The sequence below is a fragment of the Arachis duranensis genome, chromosome 9 (assembly GCF_000817695.3).
Source record: "Arachis duranensis cultivar V14167 chromosome 9, aradu.V14167.gnm2.J7QH, whole genome shotgun sequence".
Lineage (NCBI taxonomy): Eukaryota > Viridiplantae > Streptophyta > Magnoliopsida > Fabales > Fabaceae > Arachis > Arachis duranensis.
In genome coordinates this window covers 118,562,130-118,590,000 of record NC_029780.3, presented here as the reverse complement: position 1 = coordinate 118,590,000, position 27,871 = coordinate 118,562,130, and the positions used below count along the sequence as shown (strand labels likewise).

The 27,871-nt window shown below is 32.6% G+C and overlaps 3 protein-coding genes across 6 annotated transcripts; all 3 read right to left on the bottom strand.

Moving 5' to 3' along the window:
* Window positions 1-488: 488 nt before the first annotated feature.
* Window positions 489-7,803, bottom strand: LOC107467977 (OVARIAN TUMOR DOMAIN-containing deubiquitinating enzyme 9). Of its 2 annotated transcripts, none has more exons than XM_052253688.1 (11): window positions 7,726-7,803; window positions 4,193-4,589; window positions 3,871-4,106; window positions 3,624-3,697; window positions 2,859-2,913; window positions 2,535-2,609; window positions 2,356-2,429; window positions 2,207-2,255; window positions 1,568-1,652; window positions 1,221-1,277; window positions 489-652 (listed from the first exon to the last, which is right to left on the bottom strand). In XM_052253688.1, the coding sequence occupies exons 2-11, from the start codon at window positions 4,521-4,523 to the stop codon at window positions 597-599; spliced, it is 1,092 nt and encodes a 363-aa protein (XP_052109648.1). In that variant the 5' UTR covers window positions 4,524-4,589; window positions 7,726-7,803; the 3' UTR covers window positions 489-596. The 2 variants fall into 2 exon arrangements, with proteins under 2 accessions (XP_052109648.1, XP_015942697.1); XM_016087211.3 differs by lacking the exon at window positions 7,726-7,803 and adding an exon at window positions 5,148-5,277.
* A 1,864-nt stretch (window positions 7,804-9,667) lies between these two features.
* Window positions 9,668-23,930, bottom strand: LOC107467982 (ABC transporter G family member 24-like). Its single transcript, XM_052254453.1, is given in 16 exon segments — window positions 9,668-10,329; window positions 10,423-10,556; window positions 10,640-10,929; window positions 11,015-11,649; window positions 11,762-12,058; window positions 12,156-12,282; window positions 12,285-12,954; window positions 13,033-13,106; window positions 13,197-13,231; window positions 13,724-13,870; window positions 13,968-14,031; window positions 14,169-14,441; window positions 14,522-14,598; window positions 14,856-15,084; window positions 15,181-15,245; window positions 23,881-23,930. Coding segments are annotated over 15 exon segments (3,249 nt in total). The 5' UTR covers window positions 15,221-15,245; window positions 23,881-23,930; the 3' UTR covers window positions 9,668-10,172.
* On the bottom strand, window positions 20,546-27,315 carry LOC107467971 (ATPase GET3B). Of its 3 annotated transcripts, XR_008002724.1 has the most exons (13): window positions 27,048-27,315; window positions 26,284-26,495; window positions 26,117-26,179; window positions 25,859-25,969; window positions 25,214-25,288; window positions 25,031-25,099; window positions 24,880-24,945; window positions 24,729-24,803; window positions 24,550-24,648; window positions 24,254-24,388; window positions 23,882-24,043; window positions 23,714-23,772; window positions 20,546-20,786 (listed from the first exon to the last, which is right to left on the bottom strand). XR_008002724.1 is itself a non-coding variant. In XM_021131626.2 (12 exons), exons 1-11 carry the CDS (start codon window positions 27,235-27,237, stop codon window positions 23,906-23,908), a joined length of 1,233 nt encoding a protein of 410 aa, XP_020987285.1. In that variant the 5' UTR covers window positions 27,238-27,315; the 3' UTR covers window positions 23,711-23,778; window positions 23,881-23,905. The 3 variants fall into 3 exon arrangements, 2 of the variants coding, with proteins under 2 accessions (XP_020987285.1, XP_020987286.1); XM_021131626.2 differs by lacking the exon at window positions 20,546-20,786 and having other exon boundaries at window positions 23,711-23,778; window positions 23,881-24,043; XM_021131627.2 differs by lacking the exons at window positions 20,546-20,786; window positions 23,714-23,772 and having other exon boundaries at window positions 23,786-24,043.
* Window positions 27,316-27,871: the final 556 nt, after the last annotated feature.

Genomic DNA, 27,871 nt, shown 5'->3' with positions numbered 1-27,871 from the left:
TGAATGTGACTTCATATAAAAACGATAAATAGTAAAAATGAGTAAAAAGAGATAATAAAATAAGTTTTATAGCTCAATTACACTAAAAAAAATTATTTAACATTAACAGCACAAAATAACCTAAATGGCTAAAACAGATAAATGTCAAAAGAGGCAGATGAAAGTTGAGGAAAATCTTAAATTATAATACAAAGAGAAAAAGTAAGTTATGCCACACTGGTAAAAAAATGATCCGACACAATAAAGAAATGTTAAGTATTTGAGAATGAATGTTAAACTACCATGGTTTGATTGGTTTCTCTTTTTATATTTTATATAATAGATATATACATAGATTCTCCTCTTCAGCATACTGTTTTTCTTTGAGTTTTAATATGGAGAGAGAGAGAGAGAGAGAGAGAGAGAGAGAGAGAGAGAGAGAGATCACTCGGGGGGAAAATGAGGATATGTACAAAAGAATAGAAGCAGAATAAAGGGGAAGAGCCAACTGGTATAAATATGCAACTTCAATAAAAAAAACTCATAACCACAGCCGAGTGAAGAGCCATAAACAAGAACAGATGATAAAGTAGCTGCATGCATGAAATACTTCAATCCTAACCACCAAAATTCCACCATCTCTTCTTTCTCTTTGCATAGGGTGCCGGCAACTCTGGTTACAGTTAAATGAAGAATATCATTAAAGGCAAGAGTTACAAGAAAATAGATCCTCCTAACTTGAGCAAAAACTAAAGAAAAGAAAAAGCTACATAAGAAAGTCTAATCTTCCAATCTCTTATCTAAAATATGTTGTGTTGCTTTTCTTATGTTACTTGCCTTTCCTTTTTCCCCAAAAATTTGAGGATTATGCATAGAAGCTAATCCGCAATTATAACGACACTAGAACAATCTGTCTGAGGTACAACAAATGAATCCAAAATGCATAAAACAAAATAACATAGGCGACATCTCAGCAAGGTTGTATAGCTTAATTATAACTCAACTATCAATAAACTTTGCCACTCCCCTCATCATTCCTTACTCTCATACAAAAAAACACCCTTAAATTGCTTGCTTAAAATTTGTAGCTGCATTTGGTAAATAGGATACATATCACAATAATTAGGACATGGTAATGTGAGAAATGTTCTGAACCTTCCAAAGGACATTATAAAAGTAAGAGACTCAATGGAGCAATAAAGTCAAAATTAAATTTTTCTACGGTACTTGTATGGAATTACCTCCTTCGGGATAAATTGGGTTGTAATGCACCTCCGCCCAAAAGCTCAGAAAGATCACTGCAGTAGTTACGATGGAAACTCTCTTAGCATGTCCTTAAAACAGAAGTTAAAATACTATAGGTACTTGTCATTTAAGATTATGCATCACAGTTGACAAATTACTTTCGAATAGATAAACAAAATAATACCAATTTAAATTTCGCTCATTTCGCAAGAGTCAAACAAAACCACTAACAGTAGTAAGAACCATTTTGCTTCTATATACAAATCTGCATGCCTCTGTTTCACCATAATAGAATTTTATAGATATAGAATAATAAACTCAATGTATACTAATATAATCTTACCTTTTCCAGACTTCTGTGTCTGTGGAAGAATCTCGATGTAACACGTATCCTTAAATGATGTAATCACAAAAATTTTGACACCATACTGAAATGTAGAAACAAAAAGACAACCTCAGCAAATCATAGAAGTGATTGATGATATAAATCAACTAAGATGCAAAGGTTTTCCTTCAACATTTCAAATCATGAGATATGCTAATTGGATTGAATTCCATCCACAAAAATAGTCAACTATGGCATATAACAATGATATATCTTAAAAATGTCTCGGTAACAAATCCTTCTACGCATCACATGACCTCCCTAATCATTTTTAAGTAACTAGCATTCAACAGTTGTCTTTTTTCAAGCCAAAACAATGTTTTGTTTAAACAAAGATTATGGTTCAATAGAATAAGTTCACTACATAACCATTTGAACTTTACTAGAAAAATGCCCTAAAGCTGCTACAGCTTTTATAATAAACCATACCTGCTAAGATGGCTTCTAAAAGATACAAATAATGCTTTACATGAATCCAATAGACTAAGCATCCAATGCAATGCATCAGACAGATAAAGAACACTGACTTTGAAATCTCAAGCCAAAAAGAAGGATATCATAATAAATACAAAATGGAAATGGTATATTTCATCATACCCAATCGGCAGCAGCCTGCAATGTGACATGATCACCCCATTCACCATTCCTAATATCAGTGAACCATGAGAACATCAATAAAGCCATACCATCTGAAATCGCATAGCCTAGTCTTTACATAGATATAATGCTATAAAGTATAAACATACTTGCTCATTTTCTTTAAGTAATCACTATACTCCATTGGAACATAGCCCCCATATAGTTCTGGATAAGACTTGAGCTGACACCAAACACAGCAGAAAACAATATATCAATAACAAGAGATAGATTAAGGTCGCCCACTCAAAAATAATCTGTTGTTAACTTGCCACAAACATGAACAAACCTGTTGAACAATTTGCTCCCGCACATGTTTGTGATACTCTGGTGAGCGATAGAGTTGATCTGACAAAGAACGAAACTGGAAAAATACAAAACCAATAAGACACTTTTTAAACAATATAAACTACCATTAGAAAAAGGAAGTTATGCATCATGATCCATTGCAAATTTCTCAAAAAAACAGCCAGTGAAGTTGAATCCTTTCAAAAAAAATGATATTAGTATAATTCAGATGCTATTCATTAAATCTTAAACTATCTTACAAGGATAAATTAAACCTTAAATAAAGGAATTGTTATAATCCAAAAATAATGGATAAAGACCCAACCTGGCAGTTACCATCTCCTTCAACCTTACGCTCAACCACTTCATACAACTGCAATCTAAGAAGGATCAAATTCATTAAATTAGATGAATCCTAAATAACCAAACAACCAAGTTAAGATATATATTTTGCTCTAACTTGCAGATAGGAAGCTGACGGAAAATAAAGAAAAAGGAGAATAAGCCAGATATTACAATATAGTATCTGCTAGTCCAACATTCCCTACCTCTTCCTCTTTGTGTTGCATATTATCAAACGAAGGAGATTTGGGTCTATAAAATCTCATTTCTCAATTTATTGCCGTGGCATCCATCTAGTTAGCTATGGCAATTTCTTTTAAGATCAAAGTCATCAAGGAACCAAGTATTCAGAAATTAAGTCATTATGGCACCAAGTTATTCAGAAAGTAATTAACTAAGAGTGCAAGGAGTGTTTTCCCTCTAATATGAAGAGAGTGTGGGGTGACCTAATGGCTGTTCACCTGTTCCTACATCCTTCTGCTTTGTCGTACTGGCTACTTAATGGTTGTTCACTACCTATGCTGTACTAGTATACTAGTAAATTTTAATGAGAGCTGCAATAAGGTTCTACCTTTGTGGCTAAATAGTATTCCCATTTTAGTTACACTAACAAATCATTTGCCCATTTAGGAGGAAAAGGGGGGGGAGGGGGGTTAGCAGATAGAATTACAGGTTAGATATGCCTTTTACTTTTTACCTAGAAAACAACTTACAGTAAAAAAATTATAAATCATAAATAAACCAAGACCTGTCTAGTAGCCTTTGGTGATCTGATACTTCTTCATCATATGATGGAATTTTTTCATTGGTTTTAGGAATATGCTGCAAGTACAGACAAGAGACATTTGTATTAATATCCAAATTGGAATTCTATAGCTACACTCACATATAAAGTATACATCACTAAGTATTACATATATAAGAAATTATAGAAAGAAGAAATCCAATGATACTAAATACAACAGAATTTGGCTGCACTAAAAGGCTAAACTTACAGGGATTGGGACCATCTGGTTTAATATTTTGCCTACTTCACCGTCAAGAGAAGACTCATCCATTATTTCCAACGTATGCCACATATCATCACTAATAACTGGAATCTCTCCTGACCCAGAAGAGGAACCATAAACATCAATGTCATGCATACCATTTTCCCTTCCACTTGGATCATAATTCTCTGCTTCTGGAATGTTGTATGGCTCACTGTTAGAGTTCTGGCAAGTTTCATTGCCTACATGTTGTTGACAATTTATCATGACAAGTTTGAAAAATATCCAGCACATCAAAAAGATAACAATAGAGTAGCCAAGCTTATACCACCAAAATTTCTGCTTCCATCTGAGTAAGAATGCCAATCCTGTGCAAGTACGGCTGCCCGCGCTTGATCATTCCCGAATTTCGACATCCCAGAAGCTTCCAAGGATTGAAGTTGTGATAATTCTTCCTGGTAAGCACGAGCAACAGCTTCATCATTCTCCACGTACGAAGGCTGACAGAAGCCTTCTCTAACATATTCTACGCTGCTACTTAAATCCGGATCATATCTAGTTATGATACTAGGAGAACCATTATTGGAAAGTGTGCAAACATCTAAGAGATTATGAAGGCCCCAGCGAACAACATCAGGATCCATGTCATATGCTGTCATGATCCTTCAAAACAAGGAACTCTATCCAATCCAAGGACTAGCTGTCTTATCCCAAGAGTTCAATATCTGAAACAGAAAAGGTGCAATGCATTCAGACATCATATAAACAATAAACTTCAGAAAAAAGAAGCAAAATATTAAAATGGTTCCTAATCAACCTAACAAGATCAGTTCAAAATAAAATATAGACAAGGAATAAAGCACTAAATTCAATATATTCAGTTATTCACTACATAAACACTTGGATCAGAAGCTACAATCCTTCAACTCAAACAGAGTTACCCAAACAGTATATCATATACACTTAGACCAATACAATGCTTCTTCAACATGAAATTAAATATCTAGTTTTGTTTAACCTTGGAAAAAAAAGAAATGACCATGATATCCAACCCCAAAGCATTAACCTTGGAACATGCAAATCTTTGAATCACAACCTTTTTTCCCGTGAAAAAGAATATAACACCTAAATCCATATCCCAAAGCACAGAAAATCCCTAGCCAACCAAAAGCGTAACCACCCGCTCCTCCCAAAAAAAGAAGAATTTTTTAAAAATAAAAATAAAAATAAAAATAAAGAACCTGAGGTAGAAAAATAAAAGGTAAAGAAAAGACTAAACCAACCTCGGATTAAGCAGAAAAAGGAAGATAGGGATTTGGGAATGGAAGAATGAGAAGAAAAGGGGAGGGTAATTGAATTCTTGAAGAAATGGAATGCGAATGAATTGGATGGATTGGAAGTAAGAGAAAGTGTATCAGAAAACCGTCGCCGGTTATTTTCACGTGACGTGTCATGATATCATTATTTTCGTTCTATCCATACGGCTTAGATTCTCTCTGAGTCTCATGCTATTTTTATTTTTTAGAGTATCAGTTTTATTCAAGAGGAATAGCCTTAGACAGTATACACTATATAACTCTATATTAGTTTCACTTGTTTGATTTAGAAAATGAGTTTAATTTTAATGTAGTGATAGAATTAAGTTGTTTCAAATTATATTTGTTTTATATATGAATATTTATATCATAGTTATAAAAAAAAATATTTTTAGTAACATAACAATAAATAATTAAATATATTTATATTAATTTATATTTTTAAGACATTAAAACTAATTTTTTAAAGAATCTTTTGTATCTTTAAAATTATACAGAGTGGGATATTTTCAAAATTTTTTTCTTTCTTTTTTTCAAACAACAATACATTGAGTTAGTGAAATATTTTTTAACATTATAGATAGTATTATAGACATCAATGTTTTACTTGCACACTTCAGAAATAACTTGCACTTTTGAACATTATTTTCATAAAATGAACGAACTCAAATATGCATATTTTCATAAAATATCTTTCTAATTATCCTCTAGATCCTAAACCAAAACGTTTTGAATTTTTTTTATGCTTTCAAAATAGTAGTTCATTCTTTCTTTCTTTTCTTTAGTCTATATAGATCATGATCAAGATCAAAAAAAAAATTGTATGTTATTCAAGACATTTATAACTAAGAATTATTTATTCATAACACGTAGAGTTCGTTTGGAAAGTAGCAGGAGCTACTTTTTCTGACTTTTAAATTATAAAATTCACTTTACGTGTGTTTGATATTATTTTAAAAAGACCTTTTAACTTTTTGAAAAGTTAATTTATAACTTCTTGAAAAAGTAAAAATATATGACTTATCTTTTTAAATAAGTCCTTCTTTCATTTTTGTAAAAAAAAAAATGACTTCAAAACAAAAAATTTACTTTTATTCTTGACTCTCTAAAAAATTACTAAAAATACTGGTCCCACCACCATACACATATTCTAATTTAAATTAAATTCGATTGTGGCTATGTTGTTACAGGATTCAGGATTTATAGTTGAAGGGTTATTGTTTCAAGGGCATCTGGAAAGAAATGACAATCAAATATGGAAGCGTAGAAAACATCAGAACCATTCACACGTACAATGATACAAAATACATGCATAACCATTGACAATTAGTAGAATGCGATTTTCGCAACCAAACGCTTGAGTTCCCTGTCAACTCCCAAAGAAGGAAGAACGACGTGCTTGATTTAAGAGCCTGGTTCTTCTTGGAGAATATGAAATTTTCTTAACCAAAGATGTACTGGTTAGTGCTAGGCACGCCTTGCAAAGATCTTCCATTGGATCAAATTAGGAATTTTTTTTATTATTTTACCACTCTATTTTTATTATTAAATTTGTATTTAACATCGTGTGTGGTATAAAATCTCAATTTTAATTTTATTTTTTTTATGTAATTTTATTTTTATATAACTGCTATTATTTTTATAGTTAGTTATAGCAAGTTGGAAATTCTAATAGAAGTAAAAAAAAGTAAAAACAGCAACAAAATATACATCGACACACATTTCATATTTATTTTTTATTTTTATCTACCATATCATACACAATAAAACACAGCAAACACTAACTACACAATAATTTTTTTGGCATTACCATCAAGATTATTGTGAATTAAAATTTTATTACTATTTATCACACAAAAATACCTTATGGATGAAGATAAAGTAGAAGAATCAGTTTTTATCAAAGAATGGGAACTAATAAGAGAGCAAATAAAGAATTAATTGTCTAAACAATTGTAATATTAGTGATTAGGTTATAGAAAAATCAACATTTAATATTGAAAAGTATTTATTATCATTGTTGTTTTAATATTAATTTTTTGTGAAAAAAATGATATTTTTTGAGTTATTTATCCAAATGTTACAACTTTTAAATAAGTACTTCTATAACTATAAATCCAAATACAAAATAACATATTTATAAGCTACTATTAATAAAAGTCCTTATGCTTTAAACTCTTTTAAAAATTTAAGTTGTTCATCCAAAATGAGTCTTACAACCATAAATCAACTTATAAATCTACATCCAAATCTTAAGAAGTAAATTAAATTACTCTTTTTGTCAAGAAATAACTGTTTTTTTTTTCACTTTTTTAGTTTAAAACTAATGTATCATAAGTTAAAAGGATATTTCTTTTAAAAAAAATATTAAGGATTAATCTCAAAATCTGAACCTCATCAAACATTATATTACCAAGCCTTCAATATGCATTTCAATCTAAAATCTAGAACTTTATTTTTCAATCACTAATTTAGAACTGTTGGCATCCTCAAATTTCTAAATAACAATTCTGAAATTTAAAACATAAAAGAAGTTTCATGTTACCTTTTCAATCTTCACACTTCCCTCAATGTGGTTCTTTGTGAATAGCCAGTAGAAACGTTGAAGAAGACTTCAATCTTGATGAAGAAGCTGTTGCAAGTGCTTATCCAGAAAAACTATCACTTGTTAATCACCAATGCTATCCTGAAGAATACGAAGAAGAAGAAGAATAGAAAGAAGTAGGTGGTAGAAGGAGCGAATTTTGTATTGATTTACTAATCATATGTGATTTTTATTGTTATATAGAGTATTTAAAAGACTATTTATGACTGAAATAACAGCATATCGTTACATTAAATATTTGATTCTAGGCGTTCTAGGCTTCTAGCGGCTAAAGAATTTGATTCAATCCATTGGTGGTAAAATGTCCAACCTGGCTAGATTTTGTACATGATTTGGCGCCTCCCAAGTCTCTCTTAATTGGGCCAATGAAGAGTCAACAACCCTTAATTCCTTGTTTCTTGAGTTTACCTTAAGGAAGTCTTCGAAGCCCTTCATCGCACTCTCAATCTCCTCCTCAATTGTTGCATTTGTTCCTTTGAATACCAGCACACAAAACATTGCTTTCCTTTTCTCATCTGGCTTTTCCAATAAATTAAACATCCAATTTTTCAGCCCTTGATTTTTTGTAGGTTTATTTTTAGTGTTAGAGGCGACGTAAACTAGAATTTTCTTCCGTACCAACAGTCCCTCACCACATGGGCTTCTGATTCGTCTTCTTCTCCGTATCTTGGACAATTGGAAGCAACATTGATTCCTCTTCGCTAAAGAATTTGGTTGTGGTTTCATTAGTGGTGTTTTGGCTAAAAATAGATGCACTACGTGAATTACAAATTGGTGGAGCTGTTTAGATGAAAGAGCATGTTGGGGGGTTGTGATTGCCACACCATCAATTATCGAAAGGCTTTGTTGGTAAAGTAGAAGTTCATAGGCAAAGTTTTGGTGGTTGGAAGGATTCTTTCCAAACTTTGCCGTGGCTCTTGGTTATGGTTCAGAAGATGTCAAGTTCAATTATCCAAATAGAAACACAACCTCTGTATATAATATATAAGTAGATCAAATAATATAAAATTTGAATATTTGTAACCTAAAATTTATTATGATTAATATTATTATTATAAAACTTTTAATGTAAATATTTATTCTATTTTATATTTTTATTGAATAATAATATGTAACAAATTAATTAATTATGGGGGTTATATTTTAGAATAGTTAATTGGTTGATTTTTAAGTTTTTGTCAATTAATTAGAACTTCTTATCTGGTATTATTAGAAAAAAATTATGGTTTAAATTTAACATAAAAAATTAGTATCAATTTTTTATATAATAAAAAAAATAGATAGACAGGTAGAAACCAAGGTTCCATTTCTTTGAAGCTGAGTTATACACATGATGCTTTAGTACATACGGTGGAATTGATATCATGGATTTGCATTTTGAAGAACCAATCTTTGAAGTCAACTTAAATCAAATGGACAACTAAATATATAGAATACTGAACAGGAAAATTGTAATATACTAAAAAGAATAATGGCAATTTTGTCTAGTTATTTCTTATGTTCGATAAATGCAATCACTGCGATGTTGCATGAACCAATAAATTGATGAATGATCTAATAAATAAACAAATAGAAAACTAATCCAAATCAGTCCAAAGTTATTTTATTTTATATTTTTAATTATTATTTATCTTATTTTATATTTTTTATTATTGATGGAATAATTAAATAATATTAGATGTGATAAATATATAATTATAGATGTTACATATATAAAATTACGAATGTTAAATAAAATAATTTTGTGTTGTTATCTCTCTAACATTATTGAATAATAAAATCGACTGCTACATTTTATGTTGATAACTCTTAAATGTTTCAGGCTTAAGGAACACAGTACAAATATACACAAAGTGGACTAGAAAATTTAAGAAAAGTAAAATTTTAAACATGGCATTAATTTTCATCACTATAATACAAATGTACAAGCTCTAGATAGAGATTAAAAAATTATATGATATATTGACATGTATAGATCATAGCTATTAGGTAACGTTTGTTTTAAGATACTGAGATAAAGATTGAGAGATTGAGACTCAATATTATGTTTGTTGGTTCAGAGACTGGTACTAAAATTTATGTCTCGGTCTCCAAAATTTCAGTATTTCAGTACCTCCAACAAATGGGGGCACAGAGGACTAAAACTTTTAGATATAGAGACTAAAACTTTAATAATATTTTATACCTAAAATACTTTCATTTCAATAAATTAATTCCAATTTTATCCTTTGTACAAATTAAATTAAAATTTCATTCTTGTTTCAATTTCTATTTCTCACTTTACACCAAACACAATACTAATTTGTCTCTCAGTCTCAATCTTTCGATCTCTGTCTCTCCACCAAAAACTATCTTTAAAATTGTAAATTTTGTGACAAAAATTGGCACTACTTCTTTTGGAAGGTAACCATACAGAAAAATGCTGTTGCCCTGCCAATTACTCCCATAAGAATGAGGATTGATATGCACAAATTCCAATCATGAAGATTATAGCCACTTTTCATTAGTGAACCACAACGAGTTAAGAGCCAAACTCCTTGATACCTGCATTATAATTGTAATTAACATCATGTTTAGTATCATTCATTCTGAGCATTTTCTCAATGAGACAAATTATCTTCCGTTCTCATAGATTACCTTTCAGCGTTTGCAACTACAAATGCTTGTAAAGCCCATTTAGAGTAGCATAAATTTGCTATACCCTTCAAAATTTTACTATCTTTTGGTTGTGTTGCAATCAGAGTTAAAACAACAGGAAGTAGTACTGACCACTGCAAGAAACAGAAACACCTTAGAGAAATTAAAAATGTAAGAAAAAATTTATTATTATTATTTGATGGTAATTAATACTAACCAACTGAGCTGCACCAGGTTCAAAAATTATGGCAAGTGCATATGCTATGCCAGTAACACAATACACAAGACAAAGCAGCACAACATAGTTATCAGCAAAAGAAGATCTTGGATTGGTGAAGAAATAGAACATTGAAAGGTACACCACAGGCTTGATCACAGTATTGAATTGATCAATTGTGTCTTTTGAGAGAAAATAAGCCAAGCTACTCATCCCAGAATCACTCTCCCTCCAGTAGTGTAACTTGTCCAGAGAGAATGATCTTAAGGCAGCAATTTTGCACAGAAGTGCTGCAATTAACACAAATTTAGCAAGGTTACTCATTCCTTTGCCATATGAAAAATGATATATGATTAAGGGACTTGTATAACTTACATACTGCAATCACTGTATAGGTGTATCCAGCTGCACCAAACGTTTGATCACTTGATTTGGTAAGAGTTCCTAAGCATGCTCCAGCAAGTAACAATATCAGATAATCTATGGCTTGGATCCTAGCTTCCCTTAATCTCTGCTTACCAACCCTGATAAGAAAGTACTTATACTGCTTGAATATGCCGGGTGTTCTTCGGTTGGATAAATCCTTGGATTTCAAGAAATTGAGTTTGATCTTCTCCCCCTGCAGTTCCACATTATTTCTCACATCATGCCACAGATCTCCAGCAAAGGTTTTGTCCTCATGATCATATCCATTGGCCTCTATAGCTGAATTTATGCTCATGGACGAGTCGTACTGCTCGGCGCTCTGCTGCATATCATGAGGTATTGGATATCCATTATGAAGCATCCATCTAACTGGTAGCTCTTTATACCTCACTCCTGAACTACCACCAGGTTTTACTATCCCCTCCAAGATGTCAATGAAGTAATCCGGAGGATTGATTCGCTCCGGTATATCTATCCCCAGGCCTGAAAAGTATTCTTCAACTCTCTTGGCAGGTCCATGATAGACAGTAAGTCCACCTTTTCCCAGAAGTATCAAGTCATCAAACATCTTGAACAATGCATAGCTGAAGTATCAAAATCAGTCATCAAATCATTGTAAGGGAAGCATAAGATTAATCTGCAAAATGTTTTCTCATGCAGATTTCAACTTGGATATATAATTTAATAAGAAGTTACCTGGGTTGGTGAACCACCATGCAAATGTTCACTCCCTCAAGCGCTTCGCGTCTTAGAGCTCTTAAAAGAAGCTGAGATGATGCACTGTCCAAACCAGAAGTGGGTTCATCCAAGATGAGAAGTGAAGGTTCCATAACCATTTCTAATCCGACATTTACACGCTTCCTTTGGCCGCCAGAGATCCCTCGCTTTTCCACAGTTCCAACCAAGGAATTCCTCACAGACTGAAGCCCCAAGAATTCAATAACTCTTTCAAGAACCAGAACTTTTTCTGGTTTTGACAAGTCAGCTGATAACCTTTAACATTAACAAAAAAAATCACTTGAATAAGTACATTTCTAGCACTCAAAAGTAGCAACATAGTTCAGTTAGAATGTGCAGCAATAGAATGTACCTGCATTGTGCACTGAACCAGAGATTCTCTTCCACTGTCAAGTTTCCATGAACTACATCATCTTGTGGCACAAAGCCAATAATTTTCTTGAAGGAGTGGATTGATTCATTCCTTCCATTTATAAGAATTTCCCGGTAACACATCTCAATATAGGCTTGTTTTGAGCTTTCAATGTAAGAGTCAAGTCTTTGAAAGAAATCTCAATCAAAGGCCTCTTTCTTTTTTCAATGTTGGTAGCCATTTTAACCACTCCTGAGAAGGTAAGGGCCTTGTTTTCATGCTGCTGAGCCTTCTCCTTTTCAAGCTGAGCATATGCATAGTTAAATATTTGGCTATGAGTATGCAATTGTTTTCCTTTTGGTACATTTTTAGTTCTAGCTTCCATTTTCACATTGAAGTTGGCCTCAACATGAATGTCATCTTCAATTTCATGTATGATCTGCTTAAAACCACTGGATTCTTTACCCTTTTCATTCAACTTTGCAGATGAACTTGTAGTAGGTTGTGAGTGTTCTAACAATTTAACATCTGTTTCAGAAGTTGCTTGATCCAAAATTATAACTGTTTCATGAGTTGTTTCTTCCCTCCTACGCGAGAATTTTCTTGAAAGTTGAGCTTGTAGCCCGATTGCACCTTTCTTAGCAGCATCTTTTGCAAATTTCCATCTTTGGCGCGCAGTGGCAGTGCTTCTTGCATTTCTAGCAGCTGCTTCTCTAGATTTGGCCATTCTCCTTTCCTTAGTAGTGAGAACTTGATCAGAACAGTTGTAAATTATGAGCAGCAAAGTACTCAATGCAGCCTGCATAAGAAATCAAAGAGTGTTAAAATCTACCATCATGGTCTCTATGGCCTTGTTTGGTAAAAGTAAAAAACTTACAATGAGCATGATTCCATATGCATGCATATTTTGCGTCGCAGTGTTTGAGCTGCAAGAAGTCAATCTGAAGCATCCTACAAGATAATCAAGAAAATTATCATATATACTTTGCATGAGAAAATTCATCAGTAAAAATGGGACCTAAATATGATATCTAATCTTACTTTTCTCAGAAGTGGAACCCATCCTGCAGTAATGCCTGAATTCGCCAGAGAAAATATTAAGATAGTTCAGCTTTCAGGATGATGATTTTATTTAACAATCAAAAGCATAATAATAGAAAGAATTTGTTAAGAAATTAAGCGTGTTTTTGTGCTTCATATGTTGAGTTAAGGAAACTAATCTTAGATTTCATTGCAACTATGCAATGCACGGCACTAGGTGGAGCCGGTTACATGGATCACACGATGCCATTGAGTTCTATCATGTATCATGCTTATAGTGAGACTGTTTACACGTAGGTAGCGTAATAACGTGTTTAGTTCATATCATGAAGATTCAACAAAGCTTTTAACTTGGCTGTCGAGAGCCTAACACAACCCTCCTTATTTATCTAGACTTGTAACCAGCTATGTAACATAGACGGAGTTAGGGCCATTTCCTCCAAAAGCTTAAAAAACATTAATAACTTCTTCTAGGATCCAAGTTTGGCATTTTATAAGAGTAGGCAAGTGTTGAAGAAAAATAATACCCACTACTACAAGGAACTGTCTTTGTTGTTGTTGGACAATAGGATCCTGCTGAGCAGAACATCTCACTGCTGCTACTAACATCAGCCCATACATTTGCACCTCCACAGCTATGGTTTGGCTGCATTGGAGGCAGTTGATAAAGATATCTGCATAAACATATCAACCATACATTAATTTCACACATTTTGTGCAAATCAGCAACTCAAGAAAGCTCCCAACTTAAGGGATAGAAATAGAACTCACGGTTCGCATACGCCGGTTGCTTTGTTTAGTTTAGCAAGAGGGCAGTAGGAACCTAAAGGGCAGGCTGTGAGAGAAGAATTTCAAGTGGAGAGGAATCAGACACAGATTTAGCAGAGATAGGGAACAATTAGTGTTACTAATTCTAATGTTATTGTACATAGAAACTACAAATGATTCATAAAGATTGTTGTTTATACTTACGGATCATGCAAGTGATACCATGAGGGCAGAAAAATCCTTCACAACAAGGTTGGCAGTTAGAAGTTCTTGCAGGAATCTCCTTTGAATTTCTAAGGTCAACCTTCTGGGATGAAGGAGCACTGCAGGCCCAACCGGGCTCGCAACCGGCGAACCATGAAGTTAAATTGCAGTTCTTGTTAGGCTTCAAATAATTGGAACTTGTAGATCTCTCCAACAAACTGCTTAGGTAAAACTTCACCTCTGCTGCTGTACACAAACGCCTTGTGACATCTCCTGTTTCAATAATCAGATTCAAAATAATCAAGAATGTTACATTGATTCATAAAAGGTGTTGTGATTCTTAGCAATCATACCTTTAGTCTTCTTAATGCAAGAAGCCAGGAAACTCAAATCTGATGAGAAATTAAATGCTTGGTTCCAATCAGCATCCCTTAAACAATAAATCTATAAACCGTTATAAAGATCAATGTCTGTGCCCCAATTGAACAAAAGAACTCAAATTCCATTTTTCTCTCATCCATGGAATTCCTCTTGATTGGTTTAATTCTTGTTGCAAATAAAATTACCAAGTTGTGAACATTTTTCAATTATGCACATTTAAAGCATATACAAGACTTAAAATTTGAGTATAACTAGCTCAGAACATTACCAAAATTGAATCAATAATCAAAGAAAGAAAGTGCTTACGGATCTTTGACACAGAAAGTGGAGTGAGTGGTAATTTCCTGGCTGAGAAGTGAAGTCAAATTGGAAAGTCTACTATAGACAAGCTGAGTAACAAGTGGAAGAACAGAAGGGTTATCAATTTGGTCATAGTCATTCACTTCTTGGCATTGAACCACAAAGGGTAACCAAAGAAACAGCCATAGCAGATGCTTTGAGCTGCTCCACTTTCTCATCATTGAAATGGAACAACCTGATTGATGCAAGGGAATTATGAAAGGTCAACTATTTATGAAGAGCTTTTGATTCATTTAGGAAGAGAGGGGAATGAATTTGATGCTATGCTTACATTGAAGGGATGCCAAATTCTTGTACACCTTCCCATTCATGCATATGTTGGTTCAACCTATCAAACTTGTTTATACATATTCATTATTAAATTGTTTTAATATGTTATTTATATATGTTAGAGACAAAAAATGTAAGTTATGTAATATTATAATAACCCATAAAATTAGGAAATGAGAAGTGCACATGAAGAAGTTATCACAATAAGAATTAATATGTGGAGAATCTGAACAGTGTTAAAAGGCCAACAGAATTTGTGATGTTTAGCCATTACATAGCTATCATCAATATTTTTAATAATGTGAGATGATATCTAATGATGTAAGATTAATTATTTTTTTTTTGATAATTAAATACTAATTAAATTTTAACAAAAATATTCACTCCCCAGACTTTCTCATACTGAAACAAACAAAAAACTGTGCATATGAAAACTCAAATTGGTAAGTAGTTGACGAAGATATTAATGTCTTTGACTTTAGATGCAATATAAATTTGGTAAATACTATGGTTCCTATCACTTTGTACTTAAGTTACTAAAAGAAGTAAATAAATAATATTTAATAAATTTTATATGATTTACTTTTTACTTTAAACATTTTATTTTTTATTTAAAAAAAAAATTAAACAATTTAGACACCATAACAAAGACACCATATAATTCACCTATAAATTTTGATCAGAATGAGAAGTGAGGAAGTGATGGTGGGTCCCAAAAAGGATATGAGATCACGTTCGAACGAGGAGACAACATACAAGTACAGTGAACTCAACACAACATTGTCCTTTAAAACCATCATGAAGACAGCCGTTTTATTGTCCGAAAATGAAAGAAAGTCCGTTAATTTAGCCTCAAGTTTTGGTCAACTTATCGGATTCCGTAGTCATACTAAACTTATGAGATTTTTACATAAAATTAAAAATAAATAATCATTTTTTATCATAAAAAATTCAAATACTAATAAAACTAACCATTAATCATTCAAATAAGTATGGTATCTATGATTATATTCATTTGAATTAAATATTATTCTATAAAAATATTAAGAATAATAAACAAATCAAAATCCACCGGATCAACTTAATTCGTACCACTTAATTCATAAGTTTTGGTGGATTTCGGCGGAGCAGGACAGACTTATTTATTGAGCCTGTTATTCTACAAAAAGGGAAAGATGATAATTGAATTTAAAATATTATTTTTTTGCTTATATTTAAAATGTTTATCCGTTTTATTTTAAGTTATAATTAGAATTATGTTTTTTTTTGTGATTAATTAGAATTATGTTTGATTGATTAGAGATTTGGACAATGTTTAATTTAATTATATATTTTGGATAATTAGACAATGTCAATTGTTAACTCTCCGATATAAGCAACAATTATTAATTCTTTTATTTGAATCTTTTATGATCATAAATAATCATTTATTCTAAATTAAATTTAATAAGTTAATAGTTTATTCTATGACAAATATAAATTTTTATGAAAATATTTTATTATTTTATTATAAAAAAGTTTAATTCTTTTAATAGTCAATTATTTTATTAAAAAAATATGTACAAATTATATAACTATATAATAATTAATAAATAATTTTTAATATTTATAAAATATTTTTAATTATATTTATGTACACACATAATCAATTTTATCAAACAAAATCAACATATATAAGTATCATGTCCTAGAAGAATAGGATTATGTTTGGTAAGAGGCATTGTAATTCTTGATTTTATTTCAATTTTATTCTCGATTTTATAAGATATTATATAAGTATTTGTAAAAATGCAAATTTTTAAAAATTTGAGTTAAAACACAAAGTTTAGTCATTATTCATTTTATTAACTTATAAGTATTTTCTTTTCAAATTGGAGTGAAATTTTGTCTAATGAATGAACAACAACTAACTTTAAAGAAAAAAAAATACAAATATTTTAAAATTTGAACTAAAATATAAAATTTAAATTTTATTCTTATTAATTTTGATTTTTGTTTGAATGTAAGTGGAATATTTAATGTGCCAATGAATAATAGCTCAAATGGCATAGTCTCTCCATACTCAATTAAGAAATTGTGGGTTCGAGTCTCTTATCTTTTGGTAAAAAAAAAAAATTTGGAATATTTAATGTAACTATATTCTGTTATTTCAGTTATAATTACTCTTTTAAATACTCTATATAACAATAAAAATCACGTATCATTAGTAAATCAATACAAAATTCCCTCCTTCTATCACCTACTTCTTTCTATTCTTCTTCTTCCTATTTTTCAGGATGGCATTGACAATTAGCAAGTGATGGTTTTTCTCGATAAGCACTTGCACAGCTTCTTCATCAAGATTGAAGTCTTCTTCAACGTTTCTACTAGCTATTCACAAAGAACCATATTGAGGAAGTGTGAAGATTGAAAAGGTAACATAACTTTTTTTATGTTTTAAATTTCAGAATTGTTATTTAGAAATTTAAGGATGGCAACAGTTCTAAATTAGTGATTGAGAAATAAAGTTTTAGATTGAAATGCATATTGAAGACATGGTAATATAATGTTTGATGAGGTTCAGATTTGAGGTCAATACTTCTTATTTTTCTGAAAATAAATATCCTTTTAACTTATGATACTATTTTTTTTTTAAAGATTCTGAATCTTTGGGGAATTCATTGAGATCTTGCCACACTTTTTCTTACTTCCAATTCATCCATTCATTCGCATTCCATTTCTTGAAGAATTCAATTACCCTCCCTCTTTCTTCTCATTCTTCCATTCCCAAATCCCTATCTTCCTTATTCTGCTTAATCCAAGGTTGGTTTAGTCTTTTCTTTACCCTTGTTTTTTTTTACCTCAGGTTCTTTATTTTAATTTTTATTTTTAAAAAATTCTTCTTTTTTTGGGAGGAGCGGGTGGTTACGCTTTTGGTTGGCTAGGGATTTTCTGTGCTTTGGGATATGGATTTAGGTGTTATATTCTTTTTCACGGGAAAAAAGGTTGTGATTCAAAGATTTGCATGTTCCAAGGTTAATGCTTTGGGGTTGGATATCATGGTCATTTCTTTTTTTTCCAAGGTTAAACAAAACTAGATATTTAATTTCATGTTGAAGAAGCATTATATTGGTCTAACTGTTTATGATACTGTTTGGGTAACTTTGTTTGAGTTGAAGGATTGTAGCTTCTGATCCAAGTGTTTATGTAGTGAATATATTGAATTTAGTGCTTTATTCCTTGTCTATATTTGCATTTTGAACTGTTCTTGTTAGGTAGATTAGGAACCATTTTAATATTTTCCTTCTTTTTTCTTAAGTTTATTGTTTATATGATATCTGAATGCATTGCACCTTTTCTGTTTCAGATATTGAACTCTTGGGATAAGACAGAAGAGTTCATTGTTTTGAAGGATCATGGCAGCATATGACATGGATCCTGATGTTGTTCATAATCTCTTAGATGTTTGCACACTTTCCAATAATGGTTCTCCTAGTATCATAACTAGATATGATCCGGATTTAAGTAGCAGCTATGTTAGAGAAGGCTTCTGTCATCCTTTCTACGTGGAGAATGATGAAGCTGTGCTCGTGCTTACCAGGAAGAATTATCACAACTTCAATCCTTGGAAGCTTCTGGGATGTCGAAATTCGGGAATGAATGGCATTCTTAATCTATCTCTTGTTATTGATATATTGTTTTCTGCTGTGTGTGGTGTCTGTCAGCTATGTTCCAATGGAGTATAGTGATTGTTTAAAGAAAATGAGCAAGTATGTTTATACTTAATAGCATTATATCTATATAAAGACTAGGCTATGCTATTTCAGATGATATGGCTTTATTGATATTAGGAATGGTGAGTGAATGGGGTGATCATGTCACATTCCAGGCTGCTGCCGATTGGGTACCATTTCCATTTTGTATTTATTATGATATCCTTCTTTTTGGTTTGAGATTTCAAAGTCAGTGTTCTTTATCTGTTTGATTTTATTGGATTCATGTAAAGCATTCTTTGTATCTTTTAGAGGCCATCTTAGCAGGTATGGTTTATCTTTTTTATATGAAGTCACATTCCCACTTATTTAGTTTCTTCTTCTTCCACAATTCCTTGCCCCCTCACTCTTTTCTTCCCATTTTTTCTTCTCATATTATAGTATCAATTTTTTTTAACAATTTGATCGCATATTCTTATTAAGTTGAATATCCGTGTAAGTATTACTGAGTATATATAAATTTTGTCATTTGTCAAATATATTTTTACTCTATCTCTTTTGTTTTCTATGCTCATTTTTTAAAAAATTAATATCATATTTTTTGTTTCTATGCTCATATTTTTAATATTATATAATCATAGAATTATTATACCTCTTAAATATTTACTGACTTGAGCGTCGGAGTGTCTTTTACAGGTACACCCTATCTTCACTTTTGCTACGTGCTCTACAAGAAAAGCTTTGAACAACGAACCACGTCCTCAGTGAACTATACTTTTGTAATTTTTTTTTTATTTGAATATGAATTTTCACATATGATTGTCAAATTAATTTAATCAACTTTGATATTAAATATAAAAAAAATGTTGAGATAGAACTCATATAAATCTTCCTACATTTACTAAATAATTTTAGTTATAATAATGCGCAATGCGTGGAAGTTAATATAGTTAATTATAATTTTAATAAGTAACTGCAGTTACCAGCTACTCATACTCACCTTCACTCTCATTATAGAAAATGTAATCATGTCCATAATATTTCAATATCAAACTTTCATGAACATCACTTACTATACTTAATGTACCTCATCTAAGATAAATTCTATTGTTATTATTGTAGAAATTTAAAACTTATACTGCACATCTACACTAATTTCAATTTATTGTTATTAGCTTTTAATCATATAAATATTATATATTTTTATAAATAATGACTTAAATTTACATTTTTTATTTTAGTTTTGGTAATTACTCGTGTATTTTCAGCAAAACTTGAAAAGAGAGAATACATGCATAAAAAGTTTGTGATACTCTACCGCTATAAGCATAAAAAAATATGGATTTATTTTGGGCCAAATAAAAGACCTTGCTTGTGTGTTTGCCTATATCTTTTTTTTTAATATAATTATCATTTTGCTGATTTATTTTTTTAATATAATTTTGTTATCAACATCTGCTGACCTTGATTTACTTTGTTGATCCAGTAGAAATTGAAAACCCGTCAAGATATTAAAGGCTAGTGACACTGACACAATGCCAAGAAAATAAACGGTTTATAGATTTTTACCTAAAGCTTCAATAAGTTAGAATTACTTTCGAATTCCGACTCATGCATGCAACAACTCATTGATTAGTAATAGAGCTCAAATTCATGGTAAAATATTGTGGGCAAAAAAAAAACAACTTCCACTATTGCATTTGCAATTGTTGCTCCAATAACTGATATTTCTTGCTAGTATACAGTGAAAACTTACACATGATTGAGACCCCCTCCCCCCTCTCGTTTTGGCTCTCTTCCTCAAAATAATGATCAAAGAAAAAGATTTAAAGAAGATGGAAAATTTACACAAGTATTGACAAGTTGTTTTCAGTTTCTGAAGCTCTAGCTTGTATAAGTGTTCTAAGACAGTGCAAACAACAACAACAACAACAACAAAGCCTTATCCCACTAAGTGGGGTCGGCTACATGAATCAAACGACGCCATTGTGCTCTGTCATGTATCATGTCTATTACATGTAGATCTCGTTTGACCACCTCATGGATGGTCTTCTTAGGTCTTCCTCTGCCTTTCGCCCTTTGTCCATCTTCCATCTCATCCACCCTCCTCACTGGATGTTTTATCGGTCTTCTTCTCACATGTCCAAACCACCTGAGACGCGATCCAACCATCTTTTTCACAATAGGTGCTACTCCAACTCTCTCCCTTATGTCTTCGTTTCTTATTTTATCCAATCACGTATGACCACTCATCCATTTCAACATCTTCATCTCTGACACACTCAACTTATGCTCATGCTCCCCTTTAGCCACCCAACACTCTGTACCATAAAGAATAGCCGGTCTTATAGCGGTGCGATAGAATTTACCTTTAAGTTTTAAAGGCACTTTTTTGTCGCATATAAAACCAGATGCACTCCGCCATTTTGACCAACCTGCTTGGATCCTATGATTTACATCATGTTCAATCTCTCCATTATCCTGTATGATGCACCCAAGATACTTAAAAATTTTAACTTTTCGTAGGATGTTTTCTCCAATCTTCACCTCTATATTAGGGTTTTTCCTTCTCAAACTGAACTTACATTCCATATATTCCGTCTTGCTACGGCTTATGCGCAGACTATACACTTTTAGAGCTTCTCTCCATAAGTCTAACATCTTATTTAGATCTTCTCTTGTCTCTCCCAAAAGGACGATATCATTGGCAAAAAGCATGCATCATGACACAGACTCTTGGATGTGCTCTGAATACTTCCAAGACTAATGTAAAAAATTATGGACTAAGGATGATCCCTGGTGTAATCCTATACCAATAGGAAATTCCTCTGTCACACCACCTTGAGTCTTCACACTAATTATGGCCCCATCATACATGTATTTAATTGTACGAATATATGCGATCCTTATTCTCCTCTTTTCTAAAACCTTCCATAAGACCTCCCTTGACACCCTATCATACGCTTTTTCCAAATCAATAAACAGCATATGTAGATCCCTTTTATGGGATCAATCTAACAAACAATCATTTATAAGCTCGTTCAAAATTATACTGATACAATTTTATTTTTAAGATTATCAACTTGATCGTACGGGACTAATACTCGTATCTCTGAATTATAACACAACCGCATCTCTTCCATATCATGCTGAGTTATAACTCGATTTTCATAAAAGCTCAATCTACTTCTCTTAAATATAAACAAGTCAAGCTTTGGAGCTGTGATCTGATCATTATAACTTAGCGACTACAAGCTATAATTCAGAGATTTGGTCAAAAGAACATTAGGATTTTCATGACTCATAAATTACCAACACATAATTCGGTCGTTATATCTATAACTCGACCGTTACAGTCTTTCTCATTCCATATTACTCAATAATTGCCACCTTTTACTCAAAGAACAAGTCTTGATCCATTAACTATAACTCGGCCAATGAAACCTATACCTCGGCAAAAAAAAGTTATAACTCATCTAATAACTCAAAAGCATGATAACACTCAGCACAACGACATGATAACTTCATCACACGTCATCACCGCCAACTCAATAAAATAGTCAAAACAGATGCTAAGAATATCACAGTAAACACATTGTGGTTCTCACCATAACCATAACTTATCATTCGCTAACTGAGTATATTCAAAATACTTGGTCTCTATTCAATCTATATAAGGTAACATTAAGTCAAGGTAAAAGACATATCAAAACCTAATACTCACTTAAGTCACTCTCACTGTCTTTGAATTATTACTAAGTTGAGCGTTGAAGTACTTTTTGCATATACCAACCCCATCTGGTGTTTTTTGGAGTCCAGCGTATAACTCATCTATGGAGAAGACAAAACGACATCTCCCCTTCTGCGACGAGCTATACCTCTGACAGATCCCTTAACAGTAAAAACAAAAACCATTTTAGTAATTTACTCGAATTCATTCCCGCATTTAACCAGCACTGTTTCCACCTTCTAAGAGTAGGAAAAGTCCAAAATAGTTTTACCCTCGCCATTGACTACCCCGAAACCATGGCCTCTGTGAATACTCCCATATCCATTCACTTCTCTCCCAACATGGCCATTTAAATCTCCTCCTAAGAAAATCTTATCTCCCAAAGATATGCCTTGAACTAAACTCTCTAGATCCTCCCAAAACCTTATCTTGTGTTGTTCGTCCGAACCCACTTGCGGTGCATAGGCGCTAATCACATGAAAAGCACCTCCCTCCACCCCAAGTTTGATAGAGATGATCCGATCTCCCACCCTCTTGACATCCACGACGTCCTTCTTCTACTGCTTATCCACAATTATTCCAACCTCATTCCTATTCTTCACCTTTCCTGTATACCAAAGTTTGAAACCAGAAGAATCCAACTCCCTAGCCTTTGCACCAACCCATTTCGTTTCTTGTAGGCACATAATGTTAATCTTCCTCCTTGTCATGGTATCCACCACCTCCATGGACTTTCCTGTTAGAGTGCCTATGTTTCATGTCCCAAATCTCAACCTTTTGTCGCTTCGACCTTTACCTTTTCCTTTGTGAACTAGCTTATTTACCCTCGTCCGTTCACGAAAACGCGAGAACCCTTGCTCATTTAACACTACATCCGGGCACCGATGCAGCGGCTCTTGCTTTGACACCGTACTCGAGCCATACGGCGCGTTACTTCCGGGTAACGACCTAGCTTTAGCGCAATAATGTCTTTGATTCATGTCATGGGGGGTTCGGCTATATTTTTACGTTGGTTGCCGAAGACCTAACACAACCCTCCTCCTTTATCCGGGCTTGGGACCGGCTATGTACCGCAAGTGTAACATAGGCGGAGTTTGTTCTAAGACAGTGCATTGCATCTAAAGGACTTCCAGTACCGGAACTTTTACATCTCGACCGGAAATCGGAAATCGGAAATCTGCAACTTCACCCATAAAAAATAAAAATCTAACAAATCTTGGATTCAAATTGATATAACATGACATAGTTGATATTAAAGAACAGAAGAAGAAATGCTAACCATTGCATTTAGAACTATGTTATAATCATTTCCAAATAATGTCACCCAAAAATTTGAGAGCTGGAACGCCTCTTATCTCGACATCAACAAGCGGTGCCTGGATCATTGTTAGGCTGGCTAGCTCAGGATCATTCTGGATCATATCAAGAGCTCGCATTTGATCCTGACAAGTTTGTTTTCATTAAGTTTTCACCCTTAAAATTGAAAGAACAGCAAATACAAAAGTTTTTTCTCTCGCAAGTTTTTTCTTCAGACACTTTGCTATCAGTTGTTTCGGATGTGACAACAGCCATATTAATTATAAACTACATTGTAGTTCATTCTGATGACAACTGAACCAATTCAAGAATAAAGGAGCAAACAGTTAACTCACCTTTCTTTTCATGGCACAAAACTTGCAATCAGATGCTGAGGGCGGCAGAATCTGATTGACGATAAGTCTCTTAACGGGAACATTTTCCTTCTTCAAGGAGGCACTCAGTCTAGACGATTCACTAACTGCCATCACCTTAGGGAGTAGAGACAAAATATAAAGTTACTTAGACAGTTTTAATTAGTAGTAGAATTTTTTGGGAAATTTAGATCTTCACACTTCACAATACAATCAATTCCACTTCCATTTTATGCATGATTCAAATATTAGCTGTGGAATGCATTCCGTGTCCATACCGTGGGGATTGTGACAATAACAAATTCTGTTGCATCAGTGTCACGAAAGAGTTCACGCACTTTTATCATCCTCTCCCTAAGTTTCTCCAATTTATCAGCCTGAACCATTAAATATAAAACAAGTGGTAAGAAAATTAAGATGACAGAAAATGCAAAAATGTACGAAAATGTCATCTTACGGCGGCTTGTTGAGTTTCCTCTTGACCAAACACCGATTTAATTGCTGAGGTAGCAGAAGCTATCTTTTGCCGTAGCTGCAGCAGAATAATTGGTGTCAATGACTATAATTATCACTGAGAAATGTATATAACTGTAGGTTCCCCCTGTTACCTTTAGTATCTTCCCAATGGATGCATCCAAGAAATCGGGCAAGGAAAGGAGCCGTAATGTATGACCCTGATCAGGAAAAAAAATGCATAAATCTATCAGATAATGTCCAAAGACAAAAGAGACATTAATAATATATTAGCTTTCGGCTCACCGTGGGTGCCGTATCAAATACTATTCGAGTAAACATACTATATTCCTGTGATTCAAGAAATTGCATAACCTGGCAATATTTTTAGTTGTTAGGACTTGGGAGTTCCACAAATGAAGGCTGATTGCATTAATTAATTAGCAATGAAATAACAAATAAGTAACCAAAGCACATAAAAATTCATGCCTTGGAAATTGCAATGGCTTCATCCAATCCAGGAGGTGGTGTATCCAACAATTCTCCGAGTTTTAGCTCTCCTAACTTTCGTAACAAAAGATGTAACAAATAGTATTAGAGAAGCAGGCTTCTAATGAAGCAGAATGAATTAACTACCAGTATTTCCAAGTTATAGTAACATTGATATTGCATAACAAGCTAATTAAAATTTAAACAGCTACAAATGTGCAATCAAGTATGCGATTTCTAAATTATAACATAAGATGATGAAGTGGAAAACAAACTTGTATTTGATGTAGGATGACATGAGCATATTGAGCTTAATGCATATTTATATACTAGCAGTGGGATTAGTTAAATACTCACTGTAACGAAGTCATTATGGTCTTAACATCTATAATGATTTTAACATTTAACTGATCTTAGCCCTCTATATCTGTAAACAAACAGTTTCCTCCCTCTATGATATGCATTAGTCAAAATTATTGTAGGTTGATCACATATTGAAGTATTGAACTATAAATCTAGTAGAGCTCTTTCGCTTTTAGGAAACTCATCAACCTGTGAAAATTCACATGATGATTGCATAAACTATTCACACACAAGAAATATTTATAAGTAACAATGCTGGTACAATCCTGATAAAGCTTTTACCTGCTCTACAATCATTCCAAGACCCATGCCATCCATAAAGTCTTTGACTCCAGTTCCGCCATTTTTCTTGGTTGCATTGCGAAACTCTTCCCTAGCCTTCTCTGGGTTTATCTATAAAGGAAGTAAGGAACTAAAAACTTAAGCAAATACATAACATGGAGTGACAAACACATTTTTTCACGAAAAATACCAATCCTATCATCAAGTAATCTAGATAACAAATGCCAGCTAATTTATTCAACATCATTTTCGGCTTACTTCAAGAGCAAAAAGTGGATAATCAGGTCCTTCCACCGGCACCAATTGTCCCCCAGTCAGATCCTACAGTAAATTTATAAACATTATGTTAGAACAAGCACAAACGACATTAAATCTTGAAGCATCTAGCATATAGGAACCATCAACACCAGAGGCACTAAATTAACCTGAGCAAAAGAATCACTCAAAGAATGTGCTGGATCAGTGGAAACCACGAGTGTGGGGTGTCCATTATTGGCGAATTTTACAGCAAGCGAAGCGGCGCAGCTTGTCTTCCCGACTCCCCCTTTCCCGCCTAGCATGTAATACTTCCTCTGAGTGCCAGAAACCATGTCATCAAACCCTGCTACAGATTCTGTTGGAGCAGCAACTGACCTCACTGACAATAAACGAAGGCAATAACCATTAAAATCTGCAATCAAATCCTCAACAGGTTTCTCATAATCTCAAACTGCCCAGGAAAATTTCTTAAGCATAGCAAAAAAACAATTAAATGATCATGACCCTACCAATTTGATTAAAATGGATAAAATAATTAAAAATAAATAAACCGAAGCTAGGTTGATGCACTAAAGATGATTCCAAAATTCACGAAAAATTCCCCTTTTCCTTCCCTTACTAAATTATTCTATATCTCTTTATCTTACTGAATTCTAATAATTTGTAACCTTCTCTTCATTTAACCCCGCTAACACCCCAATAACTTGACATGCTTAAACTAGACGAATTAAAAGGGAAACATATCAATTTATGGGCAACACAAAAATAACAGGAATAACAATAACATACTCATACAATCTAACAGTAGCAACTAAAAATTCAACACATGAAATAGAACAGAAAAACCTGAGCCACAAAAATATAAAACGAATAAGAAAAAGAATAAGATTGCATCTTGAAACAAAAGAAGAATAATTGAGTAGTGAAAAACCTTGGAATGATTTAGTAGGGATTGTTGTTGTAGTTGTGGAAAGAGAGAGTGAGAGAAAGGAGAAGGCTTTAGTGGGAGTGAAGGAGGAGGGAACACACTTGATGGGCATTGAATTTGTGATGCGAAGAGAAGAAGAGGATATGAGAGTGTGAGAAGCCATGAGTTGTTGAATACCCAGCAACAATCGCATGCTCTGCTTTTACAAGTTCGGTACTTCCACGCTTAACTCACACCGCCACCAGCACTTCATAGAAAGTGATACTTGAGTAATTTCCCAAATCGATGCTAAAGATGATTTAATTATCACTAAATTTTAATGTCTAAATTAGTTTTTAATTTTTTATTTTATTAGACAAATTCTGCTATTTAATTTTGATTAAAAAAATTAGATAAATTAATTTTTGTTTTTTTTTTTGACTAATTTTTGTTTTTATTTAATAACAATATAATGATTTTTAATTTTTTTTTAATTTTAAAAGAATTTAATTTTGAGCACTATCAGTTTAAAGTAATTTAACACGTGCATTTAATTATGTAATATCATATTAATAAAAATAACTACTTTTTATATTGACCACATGAATAGTTATCCAAAAGAACAGATGTGATTGTACGATTATATAAAATATTTTATACTGTCAGTACATCAAAATTAAACTCAAGTTCAAAATAATTCTAAATGAGAGATGTATGGCTATGTTAATTTGGTCTTTAAAATATTAATGACTTTAAAATTAATTTTTGAAAGATATAATTCTGAGTTAAATTATTATCAGATGAAAAGATCAACTTAATTTATTGTTATGTCTTTTTGAGAACCAATT